Raw genomic sequence first — 27,231 nt, 5'->3', positions numbered from 1 at the left:
TAGAAGGTGACACCACACACCAATATATTCCTAAAACTGGCCTTACCTGTCCATTTCTGGCAACCAGTTGGTCCTCGACTTAAAAACAGTTCACTTAATGACCATTCAAGTCACAATAGCATCGAAAGACGTGATTTAGCTAGGGCCGTTTTTCACACATAGGACAGTTTGCAGCATCCCCATGGCCATGGGATCAAAATTCAGACGCTTGGCCGCTGACTCATATTTAGGACTGTTGCAGTGTCCTGGGGTCACGTGATCCCCTTTTGTGACTTTCTGATGAGTAAAGTCATGGTGGGGGCGGGAAGCAGATTCAATGAACAACCGTGTTGCTACCTTAACAACTGCAGTGATGCACTTAATGATGGTGGCAAGAAAGGTCGTAAAACGGGGGCAAGTTCACTGAACAAATGTTTCACTTCGCCACAGAAATGTTGGCCTCAGTTATGGTCATTAAGTCGAGGACGCTTACACAAAAGGGGATCACGTGAACCCCAGGACACTGCAGCCCATCACACATATGAGTAAGTTGCCTCTAATTCTACCACATCTGAGGGAACCAGCCAGGGGTGGGCTTCAAAAAATTTAGCAAGGGGTTCTCTGCCCAGTTGCTGGGTGAGTGTGGCCATGGTGGGCGTGGCCTAGTCGCCTCCTGCATCATGGCCTCCCCAGGCTCCGGAGCCTTTCCTTGAGCCTCTGGGAGGACGAAAACAGCCTCCTCAGGCTCCGGAGGCCCTCTGGAGGCCAGAAATGGCCCCGTTTCCGGCCTTCCCGAACTTCCAGTAGGCCCGTTTTTTGCCCTCTCTGAACCTCTGTGCGCGCCCTGCACTTACCTGCATCCAAAACGGGCCGCATGGGGACTCCTGGGAGAGGGTGGGTGGGGCCAACCAGGAGTGGGATTTGGGGGTTCTCCGAACTGCACAGAATCTTAGCTAGAGGTTCTCCCGAACCCCTGCGAACCCCCAGCAGCCCACCCCTGGAACCAGCCATGAAGATGGAAAGGTGAGGGGTTCCAATTCTGCGTTTCCTTCCATCCTTAATGACTCCTTTGTCATTCTCCAGGTGCCCTGTTCCTGGCTGTGTTGGACTCGGACACATCAGTGGCAAATACGCCTCTCATCGCAGTGCCTCAGGTTGTCCCCTTGCAGCCCGGAGGCAGAAGGAAGGCTCTCTCAACGGCTCCACCTTTTCATGGAAGTCGCTCAAGAATGAGGGTCCGACCTGCCCAACTCCGGGCTGTGATGGTTCAGGTCACGCCAACGGAAGCTTTCTCACTCACAGAAGGTAAATTTCAAGCATCCAGCACAGGGGTGGGTTCTAAATTTTTTTACTACCAGTTCTGTGGGCGTGGCTTATTTTGTGGGTGTGGCTTGGAGGTCATGTGACTAGGTGGGTGTGGCTAGCTGGTCAGAGTCATTTCTGGAAGGTCCTCGCACTTACGACCAGTCCTCGCACTTACGACCCGACTCGTTTGTTTGCTTTTAACACTGATCAGCTGTAGGACGGCCCTTTGAAGCCCCACGGTAAGAGTTTAAACAGTTTTTTTCCCTCTAGTCATCAGCTGGGACTCAGGAGGCAGCAATAGATTGGGGTGGGACCAAATGAAAGTTAAGAATAATGTGGGTGGGAGGGGTGGGATGGCGGGGGGGGAGAACCGGTTTGGTGATGTCATATCGTCACCGCTACGGCTTGGCCGAACCGGACTGAACCGGGAGGAACCCACCACTGATCCAGCATGACTCTTTTCTCTGTAAAGGTTAAAAATCCCATTTTTTGTTTGTGCGTGCCAATTTTTAAGACAGTTTACCACCACAATTGAGCCCATAATTTCCATGACTAAGCAACGCAATGTTTCTGACCTAGCTCCCAAACACAATAAACCCTCTGTAGTTAAACAAATGTTGCCTTTATTATGAGCGCCAGCAGCTCCGGCAAAAAGTCTCTCTCTCTCACCACAGGCTACCAAGTCCATCCTGCAAGGAGATGAATAGTTGTCTGCCACACCTATTCATCTCTGCCTCCTGCCTTTTGTCCCCAGAGCTAGAGTGGGGCTTTGCTAGCAGCGGTGGCTCCTCTATCCTAAGGATCGGCCCATAGATTTCCACTGCTCTCCTCTCCTCTGCCTTCTGCGCATCCACGCATCAGGCACTGGACCCAGCTGTTCCTCCTCTTCCTCATCAGCCATCTCCAGACCTGGGAGCTGTTGACTCTCCATCTGAGGGCTGACGGACGGCCCAGACTCCGCCTCTGTCTCTCTATCTCCAACTGCTCCATTCCCTCTTCCCCCCTCGGAGCTCTCAGGTTGCCTTGATGCTGGCCCTGACTTCTACGCCGCCTCCTCATCTGATTCGGCTGCCGGAAGGGCTGGCGGTCGACAGGCCACAACAGACAGTTCTTAAGCCCCATTTTATGAGCTTTCTTGACACAGTTGTTAAGTGAATTAACAACTGTGGCAAGAAAGCTGCCACGGATGTTAAGCTAGTCGTACGGTTGTTAAGTGAATCTGGCTTCCCCATTGACTTTGCTGGTCAGAAGTTCGCAATAGATGATCACATGACCCCGGGACACTGCAACCGTCATAAATACGAGTCAGTTGCCAAGAGTCTGAATTTTGGTCATGTGACCATGGGGACGCTGAAACAGTGGTGGTCATGTCACTTTTTTTCAGTGCCATTGTAACTTTGACCGGTCACTAAACGAACTGTTGTAAGTGGTTGTTTTAAGTCAAGGACTATATCTTTACAATGCAGGTAGTCCTCGATTTACGACCACAACCGAGCCCAAAATTTCTGTTGTTAAGTGAAACATTTGTTAAGTGAGTTTTGCCCCATTTTACGACCTTGTTTTGCTACAGTTGTTAAGTGAATCACTGCAGTTGATAAGTTAGGAACATGCTTGTTAAATGAATCTGGCTTCCCCAATTGACTTTGCTTGTCAGAAGGACAGAAAAGGGGAATCATGTGACCCTGGGACACTGCAACCGTCATAAATATGAACCAACTGCCAAGCATCTGAATTTTGATCACAAGTTTATGGCGATGCTGCAGAGGTCGTAACTGTGAAAAATGGTCATAAGTCACATTTTTCAGTGCCGTTGTAACTTTGAGCAGTCACTAAATGAACTGCTGTAAGTCGAGGACTATCTGTATAGAAAGTTCCAGAATCCAAGTTTAGGAGATAGCAAATATTCATTTCCATTAAAAAACTTCATTTTATTGTATCTTTTTTATGGGCCAATCTGCAACCAAGTTCCTCTAATATATAAATTCTTTCCCAAACGCAAGGCTGTTCAAGTCATAATGAATTTCTAATGGATGTATAAAAAATACTGCTTATAAACCCGAGGGAGAAGATGAGAAACAAATTTACATCAAACATAAAATATATGTTTTCGTTTTCGTTTTCTAATTTTCCTCCCCTGACAAAGGAGAAAAAATAATAAAAAGCAGAAATTAGAGAAATCAATCTTTCTTCTTTCAAAGAAGGCAAATATATTTTGTTTGAAAATGTGTGTAGTTTCAAGCATACTTTCTTTGAAGTTTTCTTCAAGAGCAGAGAAGAGCAACAAAGATGATTAGGAGATTGGAGGCTAAAACATATGAAAAATGGTTGCAGGAATTGGGTATGTCCAATTTAATGAAAAGGAGAATTTGGAGTTACGTGATAGCAGTCTTCCAGTATTGGAAGGGCTGCCACAAAGAAGAGGGGGAGGGTCAATTTATTTTCCAAAGCACCTAAAGGCAGGGCAAGAAACAATGGATGGAAACTAATCAAGGAGAGAAGCAACCTGGAATTAAGGAGAAACGTCCTATCAGTGAGGACAATTAACTAGTGGAACAGCTTGCCTCTAGTCTAGAAGTTGTAGGCCAGTGATGGCTAGCCCTTTTGCCATTGTGTGCCAGGAAGAGGGAGGTTCGTGCGCACGTGTGCCCACACCCATAATTCTATGCACCCCACGCCGCGTATGCACACGCGACTCCCCCTCCCCCGCTCCTGGCACATGATGGGCCAGTAGGCCCATTTTTCTTTCTCAACTGGCTCCAGATCCTCTCTATGCATCTGGGGAGGGCGAAAACAGTCTTCCCAGGCCCTCCGGAGGCCCGAAACGACCCGTTTCCCAACTTCCGGTTGGACAGGAAGTGACGTTTTTTGTTGTCCCCAGCCTCCAGAGACTCCTAGAGAGGCTGAGCTGGCATGTCAGGCGACATGGCTCCACCTGCCACCTGTGGCACGCGTGCCATAGGTTTGCCATCACGGTTGTAGGTGATCCAACACTAGAGGTTTTTAAGAAGAGACGGGACAGCCACCTGTTTGAAATGGTATAGGGCAGTGATGGCTAACCATTTTGCCATCATGTGCCAGGAGCGGGGGTGGGGTCACACGCGTGCATGCATGCTTTACTGCATTCTCTGGCTGATTTACAATGTAAGCATTATTTGCATATTGCCCCCAACAATCTCAGTTCCTCATTTTACCGACCTCGGAAGGATGGAAGGCTGAGTCAACCTGGGGCCAAACTCAATTCAGAACAGAAATTTTGGGCTCATTTGTGGTCGTAAGTCGAGGAGTATCTGTACTTACAATGCTTGCAATGTCCCAAGGTCACATGACTGCCTTTTTTGCAACCTTCCCAGCCGACTTCTGACAAGCAAAGTCAAGGGGGGAAGCCCGATTTGATTAATGGCTGCATGATTCATTTAACAACTGGAGTGATTTTCTTAAGAACTGTGGGGAAAAGGTCATAAACTCACTTAATGACTGCCTTGCTCAGCCACAGAAACTTCCGGTTGCAGGTCAATGACTATCCGTTATAGTAAAAGCATCTCCCTACCTAATTTATACTTGCCTTCAGCAATTAGCAATATTCTGGGATTTCAAACTGACTCCTGTTCCATTCCTAATACTTACTTCCTGAATCAATCGACCCAATCAATGATCATGTAATGAATTCACCGAGCTATGCCAGATTTAATATTAATGAACGTCAATAACAAAAGTCTTCTGGGTTATTGTAAGGAATTAGATTTAACTGCCTACATTAATGTGGCTTTTATATTTCTAATTGCCATTTTCATATCTTCTGTTTTATTTGTTGTGTGCTGCTCGGAGGGAGGGAGGGAGGGAGGAAGGAAGGAGCGAGGAAGGAAGGAAAGGAGTGGAAAAAGAAGGAAAGAAGCAAGGGAGGAAGGGGGAGGGCGGAAGAATAGAATAGAATAGAATAGAATAGAATAGAATAGAATAGAATAGAATAGAATAGAATAGAATAGAATAGAATAGAATAGAATAGAATAGAATAGAATAGAATAGAATAGAATTCTTTATTGGCCAAGTGTGATTGGACACACAAGGAATTTGTCTTTGGTGCAGATGCTCTCGGTGTACATAAAAGAAAAGATACGTTCATCAAAAATCATAAGATACAACACTTAATGATAGTCATAGGGAAACAGTCAATATAAATCTTAAGGAAGGAAAGAAGGAAGGAAGTAGAAAATGGAGGCAAGGAGCAAGGGAAGGAGAAGGAGGGACTGAGGGAAAGTGGGAGAGAGGAAGAAATGAAGGGAGGGAGGGAGGGAGGGGAAAAGGAAGGAAAGGAGCAAGGGAGGGGTAGGTTAGGACAAGTTTTTGCAACATATACTGCATCATGTCGATTCAACTTGAAGTATTGTCTGGTTTCAGCTCCTTATGTAAATTCTAATTTTTTTTTTCATTTTTCTTTCAGCTTATCGGGGTGTCCAAGAGCTACTTTTGCTGGAAAGAAAGGGAAAATCTCAGGGGATGATATTCTCAACACTAAATTCAAGACCAGCGATGGTAAAATAATCTGATTTATTATTTGGCTAGTTTTGTAATTTGGGGGGGATAAAGCAATTTAACATTGGAGCGCTTGGTGCTCTTTCTGAGCTTGGTTATTTTCTTGCAGACGTTTCATTACCCAACTAGGTAATATCATCAATCCATGTAACTTCGTTTTATATACATTGTATCTATCTGCCGTATTAATGTTATTCTCTGATCAGGATGACCCATGCAAGTTGAATTGGAATGACTTAATTTGCTTAAAAAGTGCACTACAAATTTCGGCAAGATATTGTTTGCATTTTGGATGTCAGAAATATATTTCTGACCAGGAATATCAGTAGTTCTCAACTTGCTACCATTTTTGAGCTGTTTTTATTGAGTGTAATTTTATAATTATTAATTTTATCATTTATAATTACGGCTGTACATCTTGGCAGTCATTAAATGAGTTGCCCTATAACCACGCCGGATTTTACAACCTTTTTGCAATGGTCGTTAAATGAACAAGCTGGTCACTAAATGAAGCCATTATATCTAAAGAGTGGGGTTTTGCCAGAAAACCAGAACACCAAAACCTGGCACACACAAAGAAAACCCATCCAAAATTCTGGTCATGTGATGGCAGGATGCCACAAAGATGCAAAATGCATTTGTAAATGCAAAATGGTTGCCAAGCACCAAAATGCAAGGAGGGGGTGGAGCCATCGGAACTTTGAAGACTGGTTGCCAGTAACTTTTGGAGACGCCATCTTTACTTCCAAAGGTTGCTAGGCAACCAGTCATTAAGCAAGGATTACCTGTAACCTACAGGTAATTCTGTACTGTCAGCATTTGTTTAGTGACCGTTTGAGGTGTCAACGGCACTGAAAAAAATGATTTACAACCGGTGTTCACACTTACGACGGTTGCACCATCTGCATGGTCACGTGATCAACATTCGGACACTCGGCAACTGGCATGTATTTTTGACAGTTGCACTGCCCCTGGGTCACGTGATCAGCATTTGTGACCTTCCCAGCCATCTTCAGCTGGCAAGTAAAGTTAACGGGGGAGCCCAGATTCGCTTAGCGACAGCAGGGTAGACTTAACCAATGCAGTGACTCAACTGTGGCAAAACCGGTAACATGAGGCAAAACTCACTTAGCAACGGAAGTATTGAGCTCAATTGTGGTCGTATGTCGAGGGCTACCCGTATTAGCCAACGATGAATTTAATTTGTTGCCTTTTATGGTTCATCATAATTTCCCAATTACAAACTGGGAAATGTTATTTGATGTTTCACGAGAAGAGTCCTCCACTCCTCTGCTCGCAACAGAATACCTTATGCCACCAGGCTTGAAATTTTAGGCTTGGACAACCTAGAACTGCGCCGCCTACGGTCCCACCTAAGCGTAGTAGACAAAATTATCCGCTACAACCTACTACCTGTCAATGACTACTTCAGCTTCAACTACAATAACACACGAGTACACAATAGATACAAACTCAATGTAAATCGCTCCAAACTCGATTGTAAAAAATACGACTTCAGCAAGAGAATGGTCAATGCTTGGAACACACTTCCTGACTCTGTTGTTACATCCTCAAACCCCCATAACTTTAACCTTAAACTGTCTACTGTTGACCTCACCCCATTCCTAAGAGGTCCGTAAAGGGAGCGTTGTTGTGACCCAGGACCACGTAGTTAATATTAAATGCAAAACAGTTCCAAAAAACAAACAGATTTTATTAAAACAGCTGAGAATTAACTCATTCTCAGTTTATTCCAAATTAAATGAAAGCAAAGCTCATAAAACACCTTCAGTTTATCTCTGACTTTGGGATAATTAGGCAAACTGCTAAAGGCTTTTCTTGGCAACAGTTCAGGAACAGAAGACACTGACAAGAAAGAAATACATCCAAACACGAAGCAAATCTTTCAACGCTTGTTTTCCGGCAAAGAGGCCAAGAGCCGTTGCTGGTCTTTTAAGCCTTATGGGAGGGGCTAATCATCTCTTGGCCGTACTCCTGAGTCGTCCTCTCTGCTTTAGCTGCTCCTACCTTCTGGCAGCTCTTCTCATACGTACACTAGGAACAGGCTTCTCCTGTTCCTCTGCCTCTCTACTGTCAGCCTCTGGAGGCTCTGAAGTCCGCGCATCACTCCCCGATGGCCCTGGCCCCATCTCTGCCTCCGACGCAGAGTCCTCATCCGACCCTTCTCCAGCCTCCAGAACTGGCCCATGTTCTTCCTCAGCCTCATCGCTGTCTGACTCCGCTGCTAGCTCCGCAGGCTGCCGGCGGACCACAACAGGCGTGCATAAGCGCACCAGCGTGCCTTCCGTCCCTGTCCTACTGTCCCCATTTATTCGTCCCCATTTCCTGTATTAATATTCACGTTTATACTTATTCCTGTTATCTCGTACATGTTTGACAAACTAACTAAATAAAATAAAATAAATAAAATTGGGAAATGTTATTTGAATATTTGAATACATATTGGTGCTGGGTTTGAAAAAAAAAAAAAACCGAACATGTTACTGTTGTCACCGGGATAATTCCATTTTCCTTCCCTCCTCTTGTGTCTTCAAGTTCTAGAAAACGACGAAGAAATCAAACAGTTAAACAAAGAAATCAGTGAGCTGAATGAATCCAACACTGAGATGGAGGCAGCAATGGTGAAGCTGCAGTCGCAGGTACGTTTGCGTGTTGTCGTCGTGATGGACCATCAAAACACAGGCCGATGGCGAGAAGAAAAAAGGAGCTGAAAGGAAATTTAAACTCTAGAGCACTGTTTTCCCAACCTTAGCAATGTTACAATGGGTGGACTTCAACTCCCAGAATTCACCATGCTGGGGAATTCTGGGAGTTGAAGTCCCCATACTGTAAATTGCTCTATGGCTGCGGCATAGATTCTCAGTCATCCAATTCATGGTTGTCCCAAAGGTGCTTTTTTCAAAAGGCAAATGGACTTCGCTTTTCGTTGAAGACGTTTCGTTTCTCATCCGAGAAGCTTCTTCAGTTCTGACTGAATGTTGGAGAATGGAAGGGTTTATATTCATTGCAGTTATCTGTTCGTTAGTACTCTCTCTGAGAGTCTTTGAGGCCACTTGGAGGTTTATCTGTGCCCTCAGGGTCACCTGAGTAGTGCAAATGAGTGTGAAAGAGGGGTCAAAGAGGCCATCTACATTAAGACTAAACAGTCTTATCTCAATAATTTTAATTAGCAATTTTATGATGTTTGTGTGTCTATATTTTTCTTGACTGTACACCCCCTTGAGTCCTACGGGAGAAAGGCGGTATAGAAATATAATAAATAAATAAATAAACTGAGGGGGAGGGATACAACACCATCCATCCCCAGTCTATAAGATGGTCCTTTCAACAGTTCCAAGAAAATTCCACACCTGTTTGACAAGTGAAACGTCTTCAGAGAAAAACAAAGTGCAGCTGTCTTTTTTTTTTTAAAAAAAAGCCCCTTTGGGGTACTGAGAATCTCCACAGACATTCATCTCTGGGGTTGTGGGAAAAGATATCCATCTGGTTGAGTTCCAAGCCGGGAGAAAGACACTGGAAACATGGAGGCTGATTGGAAAGATGGTTTAATGATGAAGCAGAACCACATGTGATTCTGGGCAGCTGATAAAATGGAGTTGAGAGTGGGTGGGTTTTTATACCTTCTTTGGGCTTTGTATTTGAGCTTCCTGTTCCTGTGTCAGAACATGTCCTTTAATATTCTATTGGCTATTATCAGACTCCCATGGGGCCATGAAGGGGTCATGTTTGTCTGAGCTAAGTTTGGTTGAAGTTTGGGCTGCTGTGTGATGATGCAATGAAGGCTTGTGTTCTGAAAGGGTGTTGGGCAATTCCTATTGTGGCTTAATGTCTTTGTCCTGGTTTGGATCTTGGGTGAGGGTATTTGCTTATAAATAGAGCTATCTAGAAACTTGTGTTCTTTCAATAAGCTCTTTATCTCTTAAGTGCTGACATTGCTGTGGGCTATTAAGGAAAGTGGAGGTTGCTTTCTGCCTCCCAAAAAAAAAACAACCATGTTTCTCCATTTCTCATTTAGGGAAATATAATATTCTGCCTTTTTAATATTCCTCAAGATATTTCATTCTTCTAGGAGAGGGGGTGCTGACTTTATACAGGGTAAATTGTTCCAGAACTATCACTGAGATTTCAAAAGCTACAGTAGTGGCCAAAATTGTGGAAACCTTTTGGGAAAAGTGTATTTTCTAAAACTAGCTAATAACACCACTTTTTTTTTTTTTTGGAGTAGTACCATAAAATGATATATCAATGGAAAGATAATTTAATCAAGAATGTAATGCAATAACTTTCATGAAAGATTTGCTGTTAGAATGGCAGTTACAGTATAAAGAAGAAAAGTGAAACACATAAAAAAAAGGAGATATACAAAAATGATAACCCTATAACATCCACATGAAGCTCAATGCCATGGTTTATTCCAAAAGGACCTAGATGTTTAAGGAATGCAAGGAAGACGGTTATAAAAGGCAGACTGAGTTCAACCAGTTCTTCCCGGCTTGAAAGACAAACTAAGGCAGTGTTATTGCAATTTCATTGGCCTATAATGGGCAGGTACTCATTTAAAGCCACATATAAATAAACTCTTTAGTTTTATTTTCTAGGAGAATTGAACTATGTAGTGGATAAAAAGAGTGCCTGGAAAGATCCTGGAAAAGATAATTAAAAAAAAAAACCCAAAATTGTTGTGGATTTAATAAGAGGGCCCTTCAGTGATCATCCAGCTGGACCCGCATTTACCTACCTACATTAAAATCTGTAAATAAAGTTATAACTACTAGCCAGCACGGGTTTGTTAAAAAACAGATGATGCCAAACCAATCTTATTTCTTTGTTTGATAAAGTCATTTAATCAGTAAACTGGAGAAATGCTGTGGACATAGTATACAGTAGTGTCCAAAATTGTGGAAACATTTTGGGAAAAGTGTACAGCATTTTCTAAAACTAACTAATAACACCACTTTTTTTTTTCAGTAGTACCATAAAATAATATATCAATGGAAAGATAATTTAATCAAGAATGTAATACACTAACTTTTATGAAGGATTTGCTATTAGAACAGCAGTCACAATATAAAGAAGAAAAGCGAAAGACGTAGAAAAAACGAGATATACAAAAATTATCACCATGTCAGTTAATACTTAGTTGGGTAACCTTTAGCGTGAATTATGGCCTTACAACGTCTTCCCATGGAGTGAACCATGTCTTTGAGTTCTGCAGCTCTTATCATGTGAAACCAAGATTGAATGATTGCTTCTATTAACTGGGTTTTATTGCTGGGTCGCTTCTGACTAACAAGTTTCTTTAGTTGGCGCCACAGATTTTCAATTGGGTGAAGGTCTGGGCTATTCCCAGGCCATTCCAGCAGTGGAATAGGATTATCTTGAAACTCCAAAAAAAAAAAAAAAGTGGTGTTATTAGCCATCAAACCTCAAAAATACTTTTCCCAAAAGGTTTCCACAATTTTGGCCACTACTGTACAATAACTGTCCACGTCCCCTTTAACCGTTCTCCTTTTGATCCGGCAGATCTCCAGCATGGAGAAGAACCTCAAGAACATCGAAGAGGAGAACAAGATGATAGAGGAGCAGAACGAGGCCCTCTTCCTTGAGCTCTCAGGGCTGAGCCAGACCCTTATCCAAAGTCTTGCCAATATCCGCCTTCCACACATGGTAAGGAGAGGACCTCAGATCTGCTGGTCCTTCATATCCCGGTTTCTGTAAGCCATTATCGTACGGGGTGGTGATGGTGGTTTGTTGCCTTTCCTTCAGAAGTGGAAGAGAAGGTGCCACTGAATCGTTGGTTCATTCCTTTTTTTTAGCCTGGTACCGTGATGGCAAACCAGTGGTGGGATTCAGCCGGTTCGCACCACTTCGGGAGAACCGGTTGTTAACTTTCTGAGCAGTTTGGTGAACTGGTTGCTGGAAGAAATCATTAGGGCAGAGAATTTCTTTTTAAGGGTTTTTTAACTGTTTTGTTTTGCTTATCGTTTTAATTAATGGGGCCAAATCTATATATATTTTTAAATGTGTTTTAATATTTGTATTTGATGTTTTTATCTGGCTGTTCACCGCCCTGAGTCCTCAGGGAGAAGGGCGGTATACAAATTCAAAAATAAAATAAAATAAAATAAACCGGTTGTTAAATTATTTGAATCCCACCACTGTGGCGAACCTATGGCACGGGTGCCACAGGTGGCATCCAGAGCCCTCTCCATGGGCACATGTGCCATTGCCAGCTTTTCTGGTTTCTGGTGCGCACTTGTGCGCCGGCCAGCTGGTTTTCGCAGGCACCAGAGCACCAGAAAACGGCCTGACAACTGCCCCAAAAAACGCCCCCAAATGGCCCAAAAACAGGCCATTTTTCGGGCCGTTTTCAGGCCATTTTTGGCCTGAAAAATGGCCTAAAACGGCCCAAAAACGCCCTGAAAATGGCCAAAAACATGGCGTGTGCGCGCTGGCCAGCTGGTCTTCGGGTTTCTGGCGCTCCGGCGTGTGCGCAGGAATGCACATGCACACATGTTCCAGTTTGGGCATTCGGTGCCGAAAAGGTTCGCCATCACAGGCCTAGTAGAACAGTCGGTGTGGAAAAAGAACATCATTTTGGCAGGGGTTTGCTCTCCAAGCTTGTTTCATTTTCTGTTTTTAATTTATTTATTTATTTCATCAAGCATGTATTAGATAACAGATATAAATATAAACATGATTATGAATACAGGAAATGGATACGAATAAAAGGGGGCATTAGGACAGGAACAGTAGGCACGCTGGTGCATTTATGCACGCCCCTTACAGACCTCTTAGGAATGGGGTGAGGTCAACAGTAGACAGTTTAAGGTTAAAGTTTTGTAGATTTGGGGAAGAAACCACAGAGTCAGGTAGAACATTCCAGGCATTGACCACTCTGTTGCTGAAGTCGTATTTTCTGCAATCGAGTTTGAAGCGATTTACATTGAGTTTGTATCTATTGTGTGCTCGTGTATTGTTGTGGTTGAAGCTGAAGTAGTCATTGACAGGTAGGACATTGTGGCAGATAATTTAATGTACTATGCTTAGGTCAGACCAAAGGCAGCGTAGTTCTAAATTGTCTAAGCCCAAAATTTCAAGTCTGGTGGCATAAGGTATTCTATTGCGGGTAGAGAAGTGGAGGACTCTTCTCGTGAAATATCTCTGGACTCTCTCAATTGTATTAATGTCCGATATGCAGTGCGGGTTCCAGACAGAAGAGCTGTATTTGAGAATTGGTCTAGCAAATGTTTTGTATTCTCTAGTTAGTAGTACAATATTACCAGAGAAGAAGATATGGAAGATTAGGTTAATAACTTTTAATGCCTTTTTTGGCAATGCTGTTACAGTGAGCTCTGGAGCTTAGATCGTTTGAGATGAGTACTCTAAGGTCCTTGACAGAGTGAAGGTCGTCTATGAGGTCGGATCCGCCCAGCTTGTATTTTGAGTTTTGAGGTTTTTTTGCCAATGTGTAAGACGGAGCATTTGTTGGTTGAGATTTGGAGTTGCCAATCTGACAGATTGTCAAGGTCTTTTTGTAGGGTAGAAGCATTGTCAATGGTGTTGAATAGTTTTACATCATCAGCGAAGAAAACGCTGTTGCTTATAATATGATCGCAAAGGTCATTTATGTAAAGTATAAAGAGTGTGGGTCCTAAAATACTTCCTTGGGGAACACTGCTGTTAATAGGTGCAGGGTTTTATAGGGTGTTCCATATTTTGACTACTTGTTGCCTATTTGATAGGAACACAGCTATCCACTTATGTAGGGATCTGGAAATGCCATAAGATTTTAGTTTTAGAAGTAGTTTGTCGTGTACCACTGAATCAAAGGCTTTACAGAAGTCTATATAAATTGCGTCTATTGCTATATCCTGGTCGAGTTGTGATGTCCATATGTTTTTGCAGTGTAAGAGTTGCAGATTGCAGGACAATTTTTTTCTGAAGCCAAACTGCTTTTTAGAGAATAGGTTGTTTGTCTCTAAGTAGAGGGTAATGGATTGGTTTATGATTGATTCCATGACTTTACATGTGACGCAACATAATGTTTTTTCGTTTCTGAACATTTCGTTACCAGACTAGGTAACATCATCAGCAGGATTTTCTGGTCCTGTTCCTCTTTAGCTTATCAATGTCTTGTGTGCCAGTGTGGTCAGTTGAAAGGAAAGGAAAGGAAAGGAAAGGAAAGGAAAGGAAAGGAAAGGAAAGGAAAGGAAAGGAAAGGAAAGGAAAGGAAAGGAAAGGAAAGGAAAGGAGAAATTGGTCTAGCCTGGGTGTAAAACTGATTAGAATGGTTTATAAAACCATCCAGTTGTGACATAAATTAAACCGGACAGTTTCAGGTTATCTCCATATGGCTGGTAGCCCAGCTTGTAGCCAGATTTAATGGGAAAGAAGCTTAGTTGCAATGCTATGCAGAAGGTTAGGGAAGAGGGAGGTCAGCTATGCTGGAGGCTCTAACTTTCCCATCAAGAAAATGAGTGATAGCAAATCCAGCCCAATCCTCCTTTAATGAGGCCTCTCCTATGGTCTCGATATATCAGTGTTTCTCAACCTTGGCAACTTTTAAGACCTGTGGACTTCAACTCCCAGAATTCCCCAGCCAGCACCATCTTCTTTTCATGTTTTTGGATTGTCACTCATTAGATCTCAGTCAGAACCCAATTTAAAAGAAAACGATAAAAGCTTTATCAAGAGTATGCATTGAGCGAAGCTGGGAGAGGATTCAAATTTAATAGACGTTGCAGCGCCCATTGTAATTCAGTAAAAAAAAAATCTTCATTTTTGACCTCAATTTCTGTCATCTGAGCAATCCTGGCCATAAAGAGAGTACATTAGTTTTAACTTAATGGGGGCAAAGCAGTATCCAGCTGCCAAATTGCTGCTGTGGATTTTTTTTTTTTTTTCCTAAGCTTCGTTGAACTAGAACAACTGAAAAGGAGTATTAATTGCCTACTCTATTTTCCAGAAATTAATTCTATCCTGTGGCAGGCAATTATTCGTGAGGCAGAATTGATGTCTTACGTGACACCAGAGACGGACAAAAAAGGAAATGAAGAGTCCTTGGTGCTCTCTGAGCTTGTTTGTTTTCTTGCAGACGTTTCATTACTCAATTAGGTAACATCATCAGTGCTAGAAGAGAGGGGTGTTTGTGGAGAGGAGGAGGCAAAGAATGGCTATGGGGTCCTGAATGAAACATCTGTATGCAAATAACCAAGCTCAGAAAGCACCAAAGATCCTACAATCGGCATTGTCCCCCTCCTCCTCCTTCTCCTCCTCCTCCTCCTCCTTCACCATCTCCTTTCCAACTCCTCCCATTCTCTTTGTCCTTCTCCTTATCTCTGCAATCCCCATCCCCTTCTAGCACTGATGATGTTACCTAGTTGGGTAATGAAATGTCTGCATGTGTGTTCTGCCCCAGCTCCGGATTTCCGAGGATATTGACACACACCAATGGTCCTTATCAATTTTATTAAGTAGCAAGAATAAAACAAAGTCCGGCAAAGGTTGGCAACCAGCCCAGAAAACAAAATACGATAAGACTTTTCCAAAAATGCTCTGATGATAATTACAAGTTGTTTCCAGCAAGAAACTTACTAACTGCGTGTGACTTAAATAGGCTAAGGGAGTGGCCAATTATCCTCAAGCCTTACTCTCGAGGAGATCTCCTCCTCCTGAGTAGCCACTCCTGCCTTTTGGCAGCCCTGCGTGCTCGAGCATTGAGGAGAGGCTCCTCCACTTCGCTCTCTCCACTGGAAGGAGCCTCTGGAGGTTCTGAAGGCCCTGGCTGAGTCTTCGCCTCTGGCACCACATCCTCTTCAGCCTCCTCGCTGTCTGATGCGAGCGCCGGCTGTGCAGGCTGGTGGCGGGACACCATACCAGCCTCCTCGTCGTCGGGATCAGCCACGATCCGCGCAGGCCGCTGGCAGGCCACAACAATGTGAATAACCAAACTCAGAGAGCACCAAGAACCGTACAATTCTCCTCCTCTTCCTCCTCCTCTCATTCTGTTTCCCTTTCTCCTTCTCCTTATCTCTACAAACCCTGCCCCCTTCCAGCACTGATGATGTTACCTAGATGGGTAATGAGACATCTGCATGCAAATAACCAAGCTCAGAGAGCACCAAGGACCTCACAGGCGGAAATTTTACAGAGGGAAAAGTTGACGGGGGTGGGGTGGGGATGGGTGGAATTAGAAAACCTCCAAAATCGTTTCCAACTCTTATCATTCTATTTTAGAAGCTTCAAAGGGGATTGTTGAACAATTTGGCATGGCCCCCCGAAGCGCTAACTGTTTAGTTCTCTTGTTAATGTTTAATTCCTCACCAGGAGCCAATCGCTACATGCAAATCTAATGCATGATTTCCATTTTCTGAGGATCTTCAGGTGTCGTTTTTCTATCGGCCGGACATTCATTATCCTTTAACGAATGCCCTGTTTGTCTTATATCCTAAGCTCCTTCGGGCATTTTTACACCAGTTCATAAATCTTCTGCAGAGATGCCTTTTTTTAACAGCACTGCGTGCACAATTATTCCTGACAAAATGCCATCCCTTCCACCTCAGTCAGCATACGGGATCTGTGTCCCTACACTCTGGACTGTGATTAACGGTTAGGGAACCTCATTAGCCATTATTTACGGTGCGCTTAACGAGGGTAGCAGACCTCCTGCTGCTCGTATCTATTTCGTATACGTTCGGTGGGTGATTCATTTCTCCCAGGTTCAAAGACACAACATTGTGTGCAACTGATTTGGGACCAGGATGTGGGCAGCTATGGTGTTCGCGGTGAACATTTCTTATCTGGCTTTGCTCTCAACGGCTCTTAAATTCTCCTAGGCAGATCTGTAAGCTGTAAGAACTCCATTCAAGAAGTGGGTTGTAACCATTTATCGGAGTCCATAGAGATTCTCAATCATTCAGGTCATAGTTGTCCCAAAGGTGCTTTTTCGGGAAACAACTGGATTTTCTGATTTTTTTTTTCTTTTGAGGACGTTTCGCTTCTCAGCCAAGAAGCTTCTTCAGCTCTGACAGGATGGTGGACAATGGAAAGGTTTATATTCCTTGCAGACAGCTGGTCATTTGCATCCTTTTAGAGGGTCGTTGAGGCCACTTGGAGATTTATCTCTGTCCTCAGGGTCACCTGAGTAGACCCTGGTTCCCGTAGTCTGCAATTTTTTTCTCTGGAAATCCATTCCTACTCCCACACCATTCAAAGGGTGTCCATCCCAAATTGTATAGCTAAAAGTCTGTAGAGATTCTCAGTCATCCAGGTTGTCCCAAAGGTGCTTTTTTCAAGAGGCAACTGAACTTCCTTGTTTTTTCTTTTGAAAACGTTTTGCTTCTCATCCAAGAAGCTTCTTCAGCTTCTGACTGGATGGTGGGGAATGGAAGGATTTATATTCCTTCTCAGCTTAATGCATTGTAAGCCGCCCTGAGTCTCCGGAGAAGGGCGGCATATAAATTAACCCCCCCCCCCGAACGTCCAGTTGCCTCCTGAAAAAGCATCCTTGAGACAACCATTTATCAGGCTTTTGAGTTGGGTTTCTGTAATGTAGAAAAGTCCCCGGTTTGAAACCAAGCAGGAACAGCCAAAGGTTAACACAGAATAATAGCATTGGAAGGAACCTCAGAGGACTTCTAGTCCAACCTCCAGTCCCTAATCATCTTTGCGGATTAGGGGACTGGAGGCTAAAAGAGATAAAGAACCGTTGCTGGAATTGGGTATGTCTAGTTTAATGAAAAGAAGGCCTAGGAGCAGAGGTGGGTTTCAGCAGGTTCTGACCAGTTCTGGAGAACCGGTAGAGGAAATTTTGAGTAGTTTGGAGAACCGGTAGTAAAAATTCTGACTGGCCCCGCGTCCATCTATTCTCTGCCTCCCAAGTCCCAGCTGATTGGGAGGAAATGGGGATTTTGCAGTAACCTTCCCCTGGAGTGGGGTGGGAATGGAGATTTTGCAGTATCCTTCCCCTGCCATGCCCACCAAGCCACGCCCACCAAGCCATGCCCACTAAGCCACGCCACGCCCACCAAGCCACACCCACAGAACCAGTAGTAAAATATTTTGAAACCCACCACTGCCTAGGGCTGACATGATAGCAATGTTTAATCTTGCTTGAACCTGACTGGTCACATGGGGGGGCGATCAGCAATGAGAGGTAGTTAAGGGAGAGAAAAGTTAAACTTAGGGATTTTGGTATGTGATGCTCAGTTCTGGCTATCCATTACTGCAATACTTCTCAACAAAAAGGAACCAAGGGTCATTTCTACTTAGAGGTTTAAGTGGTGGCAAGTTGGGCAAGATCATGAAGAAATTGGGCGGCCATTTGTCGTGAACAGCAATAACACTAGACTAGTACTTAGATTTTATATACCGCTTCACAGTGCTTTACAGCCCTCTCTAAGCGGTTTACAGCGTCAGCCTATTGCCCCCCAACAATCTGTGTCCTCATTTTACCGACTTCGGAAGGATGGAAGGCTGAGTCAACCTTGAGCCGGTCAGGATCAAACTCCTGGCAGCGAGCAGAGTTAGCCTGCAATACTGCATTCTAACCAGCAGTGGCTTTCACATTATGTTACTACCAGTTTGCCATGCGCATGCATGCTCGCTTCATAAGCAAGTGCGCCTGCCTTCCACACATGTGCTTTGCTCACGCGCCACCTTCCGCGCATGCACCCAGCGTCAAAAACATGCCTAAATAGGATGGCATAGAGTCAGGGCGAGTGGACAGACCCACCTGCGATTTCTGCTACCGGTTTGGGTGAACCGGTCCGAACCGGATGAATACCACCTCTGATTCTAACCACTGCGCACCACGCCTGCTGTTGGTACGGAATGATATGGGGCAGGGGTGGGTTCTACTTACCTTTACTACCGGTTCGCATTGTGCCCGCATGCGCAGATCACTTCTGATGACATCCGGGTCAGTGGGCGGAGCCTCCCGCCGGTTTCATTACCGGTTCTATAGAACCGGTCCGAACCGGAGGCAACCCACCACTGGCATGGGGTCTCCTGCTTGAGCAGGCGGTTGGAGTAGAAGACCTCCAAGTTTCCCTTCCAACCCTGTTATTCTCTTATTCTTTCTGAATTTAGAACGCCTTTGTGAGTCTTCATGATTATGACTTCCCTGCTTCCCAGTTAGGATTTACGGTGATGGTAATCATGCTTCTTTCTGTTTGTCTGTTTGTTTTGGAATCCAGGAGCCAATCAGTGAGCAGAACTTTGATGCCTACGTGAACACTCTTACCGACATGTATACCAATCAAGAATGCTACCAGAATCCTGAAAACAAGGATCTGCTGGAAAGCATCAAACAGGCCATTAAAGGAATTCAGGTCTAATAGGTAGGACAAGGAAAAGAAAGAAAGAGAGTGTGAGAGAGAGAGAGAAAGAAAGAAGATGTTAGGATATCGGGAAGACTTTAGAAGACCTTCACTCAGGTTTATTTGTTGAATGAATGAATCAAAGGACCAAAACTTAACCAAGAGGCCATTCACAAAAGAAGAAATGAACTCATGTGTTGTTGTTTTTTCCTCATTTTGTTTTGTTTTGTTGACTTGACCGCATCACTTTGGCAAACAGCAGGAACTCTGTTTTATGTTTGGCGGTAGATTCAAAGCTGGGTGTGGAAGTAGGTAGAGATGTTGGATCTTCGCCTGCTGCTAAGTTCCTACCCTTCATAACAGGAGTTATTCCAAGATTTAGATCATTCAAGGAACATTCTCTACGTCCATCCCAGGAGGTTCCACCAATCATTGCAATTTTGGTCACGTCTCAAGATAGCCCGTCAATTCTACATCATCTGTTGTTCAGGAGAAGCTGGAACTGCGGTCCCTCCATCGGAATTTGGCTTTGGGTTTTTTTTTTTCAACAGGCAACCGGACTTTCTGGTTTTTCTTTGAAGACGTTTCGCTTGTCATCTAAAGAAGCTTCTTCACCTCTGAACAAGTCCAATTGCCTCTTGAAAAAGCTGTTTTGGGAACAACTATGACCTGGATGACTGAGAATCTCCATAGACACTGGGCTAGGATTCTGACTCAACTAAGGAGTCCAAAGCCGCTGGACACGAGAACTCCTCAAAGTATTACAGAGTCACGTTATTTTTTATTTTCCAAAAAAAAGAAAAAAAGCAGCTCCGGACCTCCAGCGGAAAACGCAACAGGAAACGGAAAAAAAAAACAAAAACAGAAACAAAGCAAAGGTTCTCAGGGAAGTTTTTTGGAGTTTGCAACTACAGTATTCCTTTGTCTGTCTTTTTTTTTTTTTTTTTTTAAAGAGATTAACGAACAGACCAATCTGGGGACGTTTTATAGGGGAGTGTGTTATCATGGTCCAATGGCCCACCAAGTTTTGGAAAGTTGTTTTTTGCAGACCGTTGTGGTTCTGTTCATTGTCTTGGTCATCATCCTTCAGTAGCACTGCAGACATCAATGCCAGAGACATCTTTTTCAGGCGTGACTAGGAACAAATGGGTTAGACTACTAGTTACTCTTCCCTCTGGACTTCGGGCTGAAACATTCATGGCAATGCTTATTGGTTCTCAGCTTTGGTTTCTACATATTTTTTTCCCCCTGTATTTCACAAAAACAAGGGGACTGTCCTTCAAGAAATGTTGGGTAAAACTCTTCCAAAGAACCACTTTGATTTGGTTTTGGGGTTCAACCCTCCAGGATACGTACCGTATTTTTCGGAGTATAAAACGCACCTTTTATCCCCCTAAAAGGGGGTGAAAATTTAGATGCGTCTTATACACCGAATGTAGCCCCGCCCACTCACTGTCCCCCACCCTTTGGCCTCTGCCTCCCAGCAATTTACCTCCTTGCAAGCAAACAGCAAGAAAAAACAGCTCCTTTCAGCTTCAGCACAGCCTAATTAGCACAAGTTGATTGGATCAGCCTCCCGACTCTCAGCTGATTTGCTCTCAGCTGTTTTGCGCAGGGCTCTGCTGCTTGCTGCAAAGAGGTAAATTGCTGGAGCAGATTTTTTTTCCCCTTGTGCTAATCAAGCTATGCTGAAAACGAAAATGAAATAAAGCAGGCTGTTTGCTGTTTGCTGCAAGGAGGCAAAATTGCTCAAAGGCAGAGGCAGAGGGAGATTTCTTTTTCTTCTTTTCCTCACCAAAAAAGGTAGGTGCATCTTGTACTCCCGGTGCGTCTTATACTCCGAAAAATACGGTAAGTCCACTGTGCACTTAAAGAATTCCAAGGAAGTAAATGTTTTCTTGCGAAGCAAATTGATTCAGCACCCCCTAAATTCAAGGAGATACGGTTAGATTGTTTTCAGAGGGAGATGAGAAGGCGGGGGAGGGGAGAGATGCAAATAGGACACACACAGACTATGGTTTGTCCACCCCTTATCAAGGGAACGAATCCTTAGTTTGAACCCAGCCATGCTAGCGAGAAGGATCTGGATGGGGCACGGAAACAAAGGTCAAAAAGTTATGGTATTTATGTAGTTACCCTGTTTCCCCCCAAATAAGTCATCCCCTGATAATAAGCCCAATCGGGCTTTTGAGCGCATGGCAATAAGGCCAAGTGCTTATTTCAGGGTTCAAAACAAAAATATAAAACAGGGTCTTATTTTCAGGGAAACTCGGTACTTCCCAAACCCATCTGAATTATATTAAAGTAACCGAAATATCTTTGCAATCCCCAAGGCCTGTCACAACTTTTGAGCACCCCTTAATGTGAAAAATTTGACACGCCTTACCTACACGTACTCAGTGGTGGGATTCAAATAATTTAACAACCGGTTCTTTGCCCTAATGACTGGCTGTGTGAGTGTGGCCAGGGGTGCAACAGGCAGCATTCAGCCTCCTGCATCCACTTGGAAGCAAAAACGGGGGGGGGGGGGGTGCCCCGTTTTGGGCCTAGTAGGCCTCCCTGCAGCCTCCTGGGAGCAAAAACGGGCTGCGGGGGGGCGCACCCCCATGCCCTGTTTTGGGCCTAGTAGGCCTCCCTGCACTTACCTGGAAGAAAAAATGGGGTGGGGAATCCTGGAAGGGGAGGGGTGGGGAGGGGCGGAGCCAGCCAGCAATTTAACTATCGGTTCGCCCAAACCAGCCTGAACCTGCTGAATCCCACCACTGCAAGTACTGTAGTCAGTGGTGGGCTGCTGCCGGTTCGGATCGGTTCTAGCGAACCGGTAGTTCCGACCATCAGCTGGCTCCGCCCACCCGCTCCCACCCTATCCTGTCCTATATTTCCTTATTTCTGACTCAGCTGATTCGCGCGGCACAGCTGATTCGCATGCCTCTGACCGGGGCTGCCTTAGAAGGTAAGCAGCTGAGCTTCAAATTGCTGTATTTTGAATGCTGCGCGCAAGCGCGTTAGGCGCGCTCACAGAACCCAGACGTTAAACCGGTTGCAGCCCACCACTGACTGTCGTCCTTGACCTACAACCACAAATGAGCCCAACATTTCCTTTGCTAAAGCAAGGCACTTGTTAAGTGAGTTTTGCCCCTTTGACGAGTTTTTTTGCCACCGTTATCAAGCTAAGCGCTGCAGTTGTTAAACGAATCATTGCAGTTGTTAAGCGAATCTGGCTTCCCCAATGGATGCTGCTGGTCAGACGCCGGCTGGGAAGGTTTACAAATGATGTTCACACCACACCAGGACAAGGCAACCGTCATAAATGCACACCGGTTGGCAAGTTCCCAAATTTTGATTGTGTGTCTGTACTGGTCGTAAGTGTGAAAACCGGTCACAAGTCTTCTTTTTTTTCCCAGTGCCGTTGTAACTTTGAATGGTCACTAAACGAATGGTTGTAAGTCGAGGACTGCCTATAATTGGCTGGAGGGCAATCATTACCATTTGGAGGTCCTAAAGCAGAGATCTTCAAACTTGGCAGCTTTAAGACTTGTGGACTTCAACTCCCAGAATTCTCCAGCCAGCATAGCTGGCTGGAGAATTCTGGGAGTTGAAGTCCACAAGTCTTAAAGCTGCCAAGTTTGAAGACCTCTGTCCTAAAGCATGAAATAACAGCTGTGCAGAAGGCCAGAAGAAGGCAGGGGAATCTTCTCTTGTCTCCTGAGATAGAGGCTTCTCACGCTTGATGAATTGTGGGTCTCAGCAAATCCAAAAGCCAGACAAAATTCTTGCTTTTGGGTTAGCTATAATTCGGAGAATAAGGTATTAGCTACTTTGTAAGATTTTTTTCACTGCGCTTAAATCTCCCTTTTTCCTTGGCGATCTTGTGGTTTTAAAAGCTAATGCTCCCCTCACTTCCAAACTTCTAAGTTGCAGTCCTCAATTCACTTCCAGGTCGTCCTCAAATTACCTAGAGAACGGAGCCCCAAATTTCTGTTGCTAAGGAAGGCAGCGGTTGAGGCGAGTTTTGCCCCATTTTGCCACCTTTCTTGCCACCGTTGTTAAGCGAATCACGGCAGGTGTTCAGTTAGTAACACGGTTGTAAAAGTGAATCTGGCTTCCCCATCGACTTTGCTTGCCCTAAGCTCACAAAAGGACTCCAGGACACTGCAACCGTCATAAATAGGAGCCAGTTGCCAGTTGTCCGAATTTTGATCATGTGATGTTGCAGTAGTAATTGTGAAAAACGGGCAAAAGTCACTTTTCTCAGTACCGTTGTAACTTTGAATGGTCACTAAACGAACGATTGTAAGTCATGGACTTACATGTAATTCAACCCCTCACTTCCAACATGAACACTTCCAAATTGAAAAAAGGAAGGTTCTACATTTAGGCAAGAAAAACAAAATGCACAAGTACAGTATAGGTGGTAGCTCACTCAATAGTAGTAACTGTGAGCGGGATTTTGGAGTCCTAACGGACAACCACTTAAATGTGAGCCAGCTGTGTGCAGCAGCTGCCAAAAAAGCCAACCCAGTTCTGGGCTGCATCAACAGAGGGATAGAATCAAGATCACTTGAAGTGTTAATACCACTTTATAAGGCCTTGGTAAGGCCACACTTGGAATACTGCATGAAGTTTTGGTCGCCACAATGTAAAAAAGATTTCGAGACTCTAGAAAGAGTGCAGAAAAGAGCAACAAAGGTGATTAGGGGACTGGAGGCTAAAATATATGAAGAAAGGTTGCAGGAACTGGGTATATCTAGTTTAATGAAAAGAAGGACTAGGGGAGACATGATAGCAGTGTTCCAATATCTCAGGGGCTGCCAGAAAGAAGAGGGAGTCAAGCAGGGGTGAAATGCTCCCGGTTCGGACCAGATCACCCGATCCGGTAGCGATGGCAGCGGGTGGTTCAGAGAACCGGTAGCAAAAATCCCTGCCCCCCCCCCCCGCCCATGCCCAGCAGAGCCACGCGATCATCAGAGGCTTTTTTTTTTTACTGTTAAAAGCATTTTTTCTATAACCTCTTCGGCCGAAAAAATGCTTTTAAAAGTTAAAAAAAAAAAAAGTCCTCTGATGATCTTGCAGCTCAGCTGGGATCGTCAGAGGCTTTTAAAAGCATATTTTTCTGCAACCTCTTCAGCCGAAGAGGTTGTAGGGAAAAAATGCCTTTAAAAGCTTCTGACGATCCCAGCTGAGTTGCCTGATTGTCAGAGGCTTTTAAAAGCATTTTTTTCTGCAACCTCTTAAGGTTGTAGATAAAATGCTTTTAAAAGTTTAAAAAAAAAAGTTGGCCATGCCCACCCAGTCACATTACACACACACACACACACACACACACCCCAAGCCGCGCCCACAGAACCGGTAGTAACAAATTTTACATTTCACCACTGGAGTCAAGCTATTCTCCAAAGCACCTGAGGGTAGAACAAGAAGCAATGGGTGGAAACTCATCAGGGAGAGAAGCAACTTAGAACTAAGGAGAAATTTCCTGACAGTGAGAACAATTAACCAGTGGAACCACTTGCCTCCAGAAGTTGTGAATGCTCCAACACTGGAAATTTTTAAGAAGATATTGGATAACTATTTATCTGAAGTGGTATAGGGTTTCCTGCCTAAGCAGGGGGTTGGACTAGAAGACCTCCAAAGTCCCTTCCAACTCTGTTATTCTGTTTTCTATTTTTCCTCAACTCACACACAGGACCTTCAGCATCTTTGAAATCAGGGAAGTCCCTTCCAAAATCACAACCACATACAGGATAGTGCTTAATTCTGATCTCTAGGCTATGTAGGAAGGTCTTGGAAAGGTAACTGCCAGAAACACACACACACACCCAACAAAATCCTGCCTTTTTTTTAGGGGATGACAAAACTTTCTGTGGGGAAAAGGATCTCCACAGAAAGTTCCTCAGGGTTGTTGGTATGTGCAGCTTTCATTGGGTGGGTTTTTTTTTTTTGCAGATATGGTCCTTCACACCTCATCAGAAGGCTGCTCCAGACGTTTAACATTACCCAACTAGGGAACATCATCAGTGCTAGAAAGGAGCGAAGAGTGCAGAGAGGAGGAGGAGGGAGGAGGAGGAAGAAGAGAAGGACTGTGGGGTTCTTGGTGGTCTCTGAGTTTAGTTGTTTTCTTGCAGACATTTTATGACCCAACTAGGTATCATCATCCGTGCTAGAAAGGAATGGAGCTTGCAGAAGAGGAAGAGGCTGTGAGGTCTTTGGTGCTCTCTGAGCTTGGTAGTTTTCTTGCAGACGTTTAATTACCAAACTAGGTAACGACATCATCAGTACGTGAGGCGCACTGTGCAAAATAGTTTCCCTTCCCCTTGGACTCTGATGATCCGATCTTTGTTCTCACAGAGGCCCAGAGGAGGAAATGCATCCATAATGCATAAATCATAATTTAGATGGCCAGGTGAGGTCTCTATTCACGTTGCAAATCTGACTGAACCCGGAGTCCCTTCAAGCTTCAGTGTGAGAATGCCTTAAGAGCCGTAGTCCTCAACCCGCTTAAGCTATAAACTAAAATATTTTGATGCCAAGGAGAAGGTACCATTGTGAAGAGGGAGACAGAAAGCGAACAACGCACAAACACACAGATAGGTGACCTTACCAAAGGCCAAACGGTTGTAGCAGACTCCTGAAGTCGCTCCCATCTGAGGTAAAACTGAAGGCAGGTTTCGCTAAATAGGATAATTAACATTTAGCCTTGGCTTATACAACCTGTAGCAAGTGCGAAAAGCAAATAAAATAAGGGAAATGCGATCGAGACGAAGTATTAATATAGTATTCAGTGTGTAAATAAAGTCTAATGGGATGGTAACTGCAGCTCATTTAGTACTTAAAAATAGAGAAATTGCACTTCCTTAAAAAAAAAATTGAAGGATCTTTTTTTGGGGGAAAAAGTAGTTAGTTGAATAATACTGTAAATTATTTAAGAGTGCACTCAGTGCCCATACTCAGAGGGGTGGACAGCCCTGAGGTTCATTCATTGCGTTTTGTTCATACACACAAGCTACGTACAAGTAGTCCTCGACTTACGGCCGCAATTGAGAGCAGAATTTCTCTTATTAAGCAAGGCAGTTGTTAAGTGAGTCTTGCCCAACTTTAAGACTTTTTCTTGCCATGGTTGTTTAGCAAATCACTGCAGTAAATCATGTGGTCATTAAGCGAAGCTGGCCATTCTGAAGGAAGCAAAATCAGGAAGGTCGTAAATCCGGATTGCATGACCCCGGGAGGCTGTACATGCCAGTTGGCAAGCTCTAAAATCTTGATCATGTGACCATGAGAATGCTGTTTAGGTTATAAGTATGAGGACCGGATGTAACTCACTTGTCAGTGCCATTGTAACGTTGAATGGTTACTAAACGTACGGTTGTAAATCAAGGATTATCTGTACAAATCCTGGACTTTCAACAGTTCATTTAGTGACCTAAGTTTTACAACAGCACTGAAAAAAGTGAGCTATCCCCATTTTTCACACTTATGACCATCCCCATGGTGATGTGATTTACACTGCAGTGCTTGACAAATAATTCATATTTTTGACGGTTGACTTCGTAACGGGGTTACCCTGTTTCCCCGAAAATATAACATCCCCTGATAATAAGCCCAATTGGGCTTTTGAGCACATGCGCTAAAATCTGCCCCCGCAGAAAATAAGCCCTCCCCCCGAAAATAAGCCCTCCCCGAAAATATTCCCCGCCATTTCATCTGGTTAGGGTTAGAGAAACAGAGCTGGAAATCAAGTAAGAAAGCAAGAGGAACCCCATCTTGCTCCACTCGCCCCAAAATAATAAGACCTCCCTGAAAATGAGGCCAAGTGCTAATTTTGGGTTCAAAAAAATATAAGACAGGGTCTTATTTTCGGGGAAACACGGTACTTATTTAACAACTTCTTAACATTCACTTAACAAATGTGGCAAGAAAAGTAAAACGGGGCAAAATTCACTTCACAAATTTCCTCACTTAGCAACATAAATTTTGGGCTCAGTTGTGGCCGTAAGGCGAGGACTACCTGCAGTTTTCCTACCTATGTGCTACGTGGGTTAGGTGGATTCAGGAGGGATGGTCGAGTGTCCGTGAC

The 27,231-nt window shown here is 44.1% G+C and overlaps 1 protein-coding gene across 1 annotated transcript in view; it reads left to right on the top strand.

The window, feature by feature from the left end:
• MYT1 (myelin transcription factor 1) overlaps positions 1-19,175 on the top strand; it is a 137,266-nt gene extending 118,091 nt beyond the window's left edge. The window contains exons 19-23 of the mRNA XM_070941128.1: positions 1,063-1,284; positions 5,723-5,814; positions 8,371-8,474; positions 11,359-11,502; positions 19,035-19,175. Coding sequence (XP_070797229.1) covers positions 1,063-1,284; positions 5,723-5,814; positions 8,371-8,474; positions 11,359-11,502; positions 19,035-19,175 — 703 coding nt within the window. The remainder of the gene's footprint in view (positions 1-1,062; positions 1,285-5,722; positions 5,815-8,370; positions 8,475-11,358; positions 11,503-19,034) is intronic.
• Positions 19,176-27,231: the final 8,056 nt, after the last annotated feature.

Source organism: Pituophis catenifer, unplaced genomic scaffold, assembly GCF_029215685.1.
Source record: "Pituophis catenifer annectens isolate HBS135680 unplaced genomic scaffold, rPitCat1.0.hap2 SCAF_3, whole genome shotgun sequence".
In the NCBI taxonomy this organism is placed as follows: domain Eukaryota; kingdom Metazoa; phylum Chordata; class Lepidosauria; order Squamata; family Colubridae; genus Pituophis; species Pituophis catenifer.
This window is presented reverse-complemented; position numbering and strand designations above follow the sequence as displayed.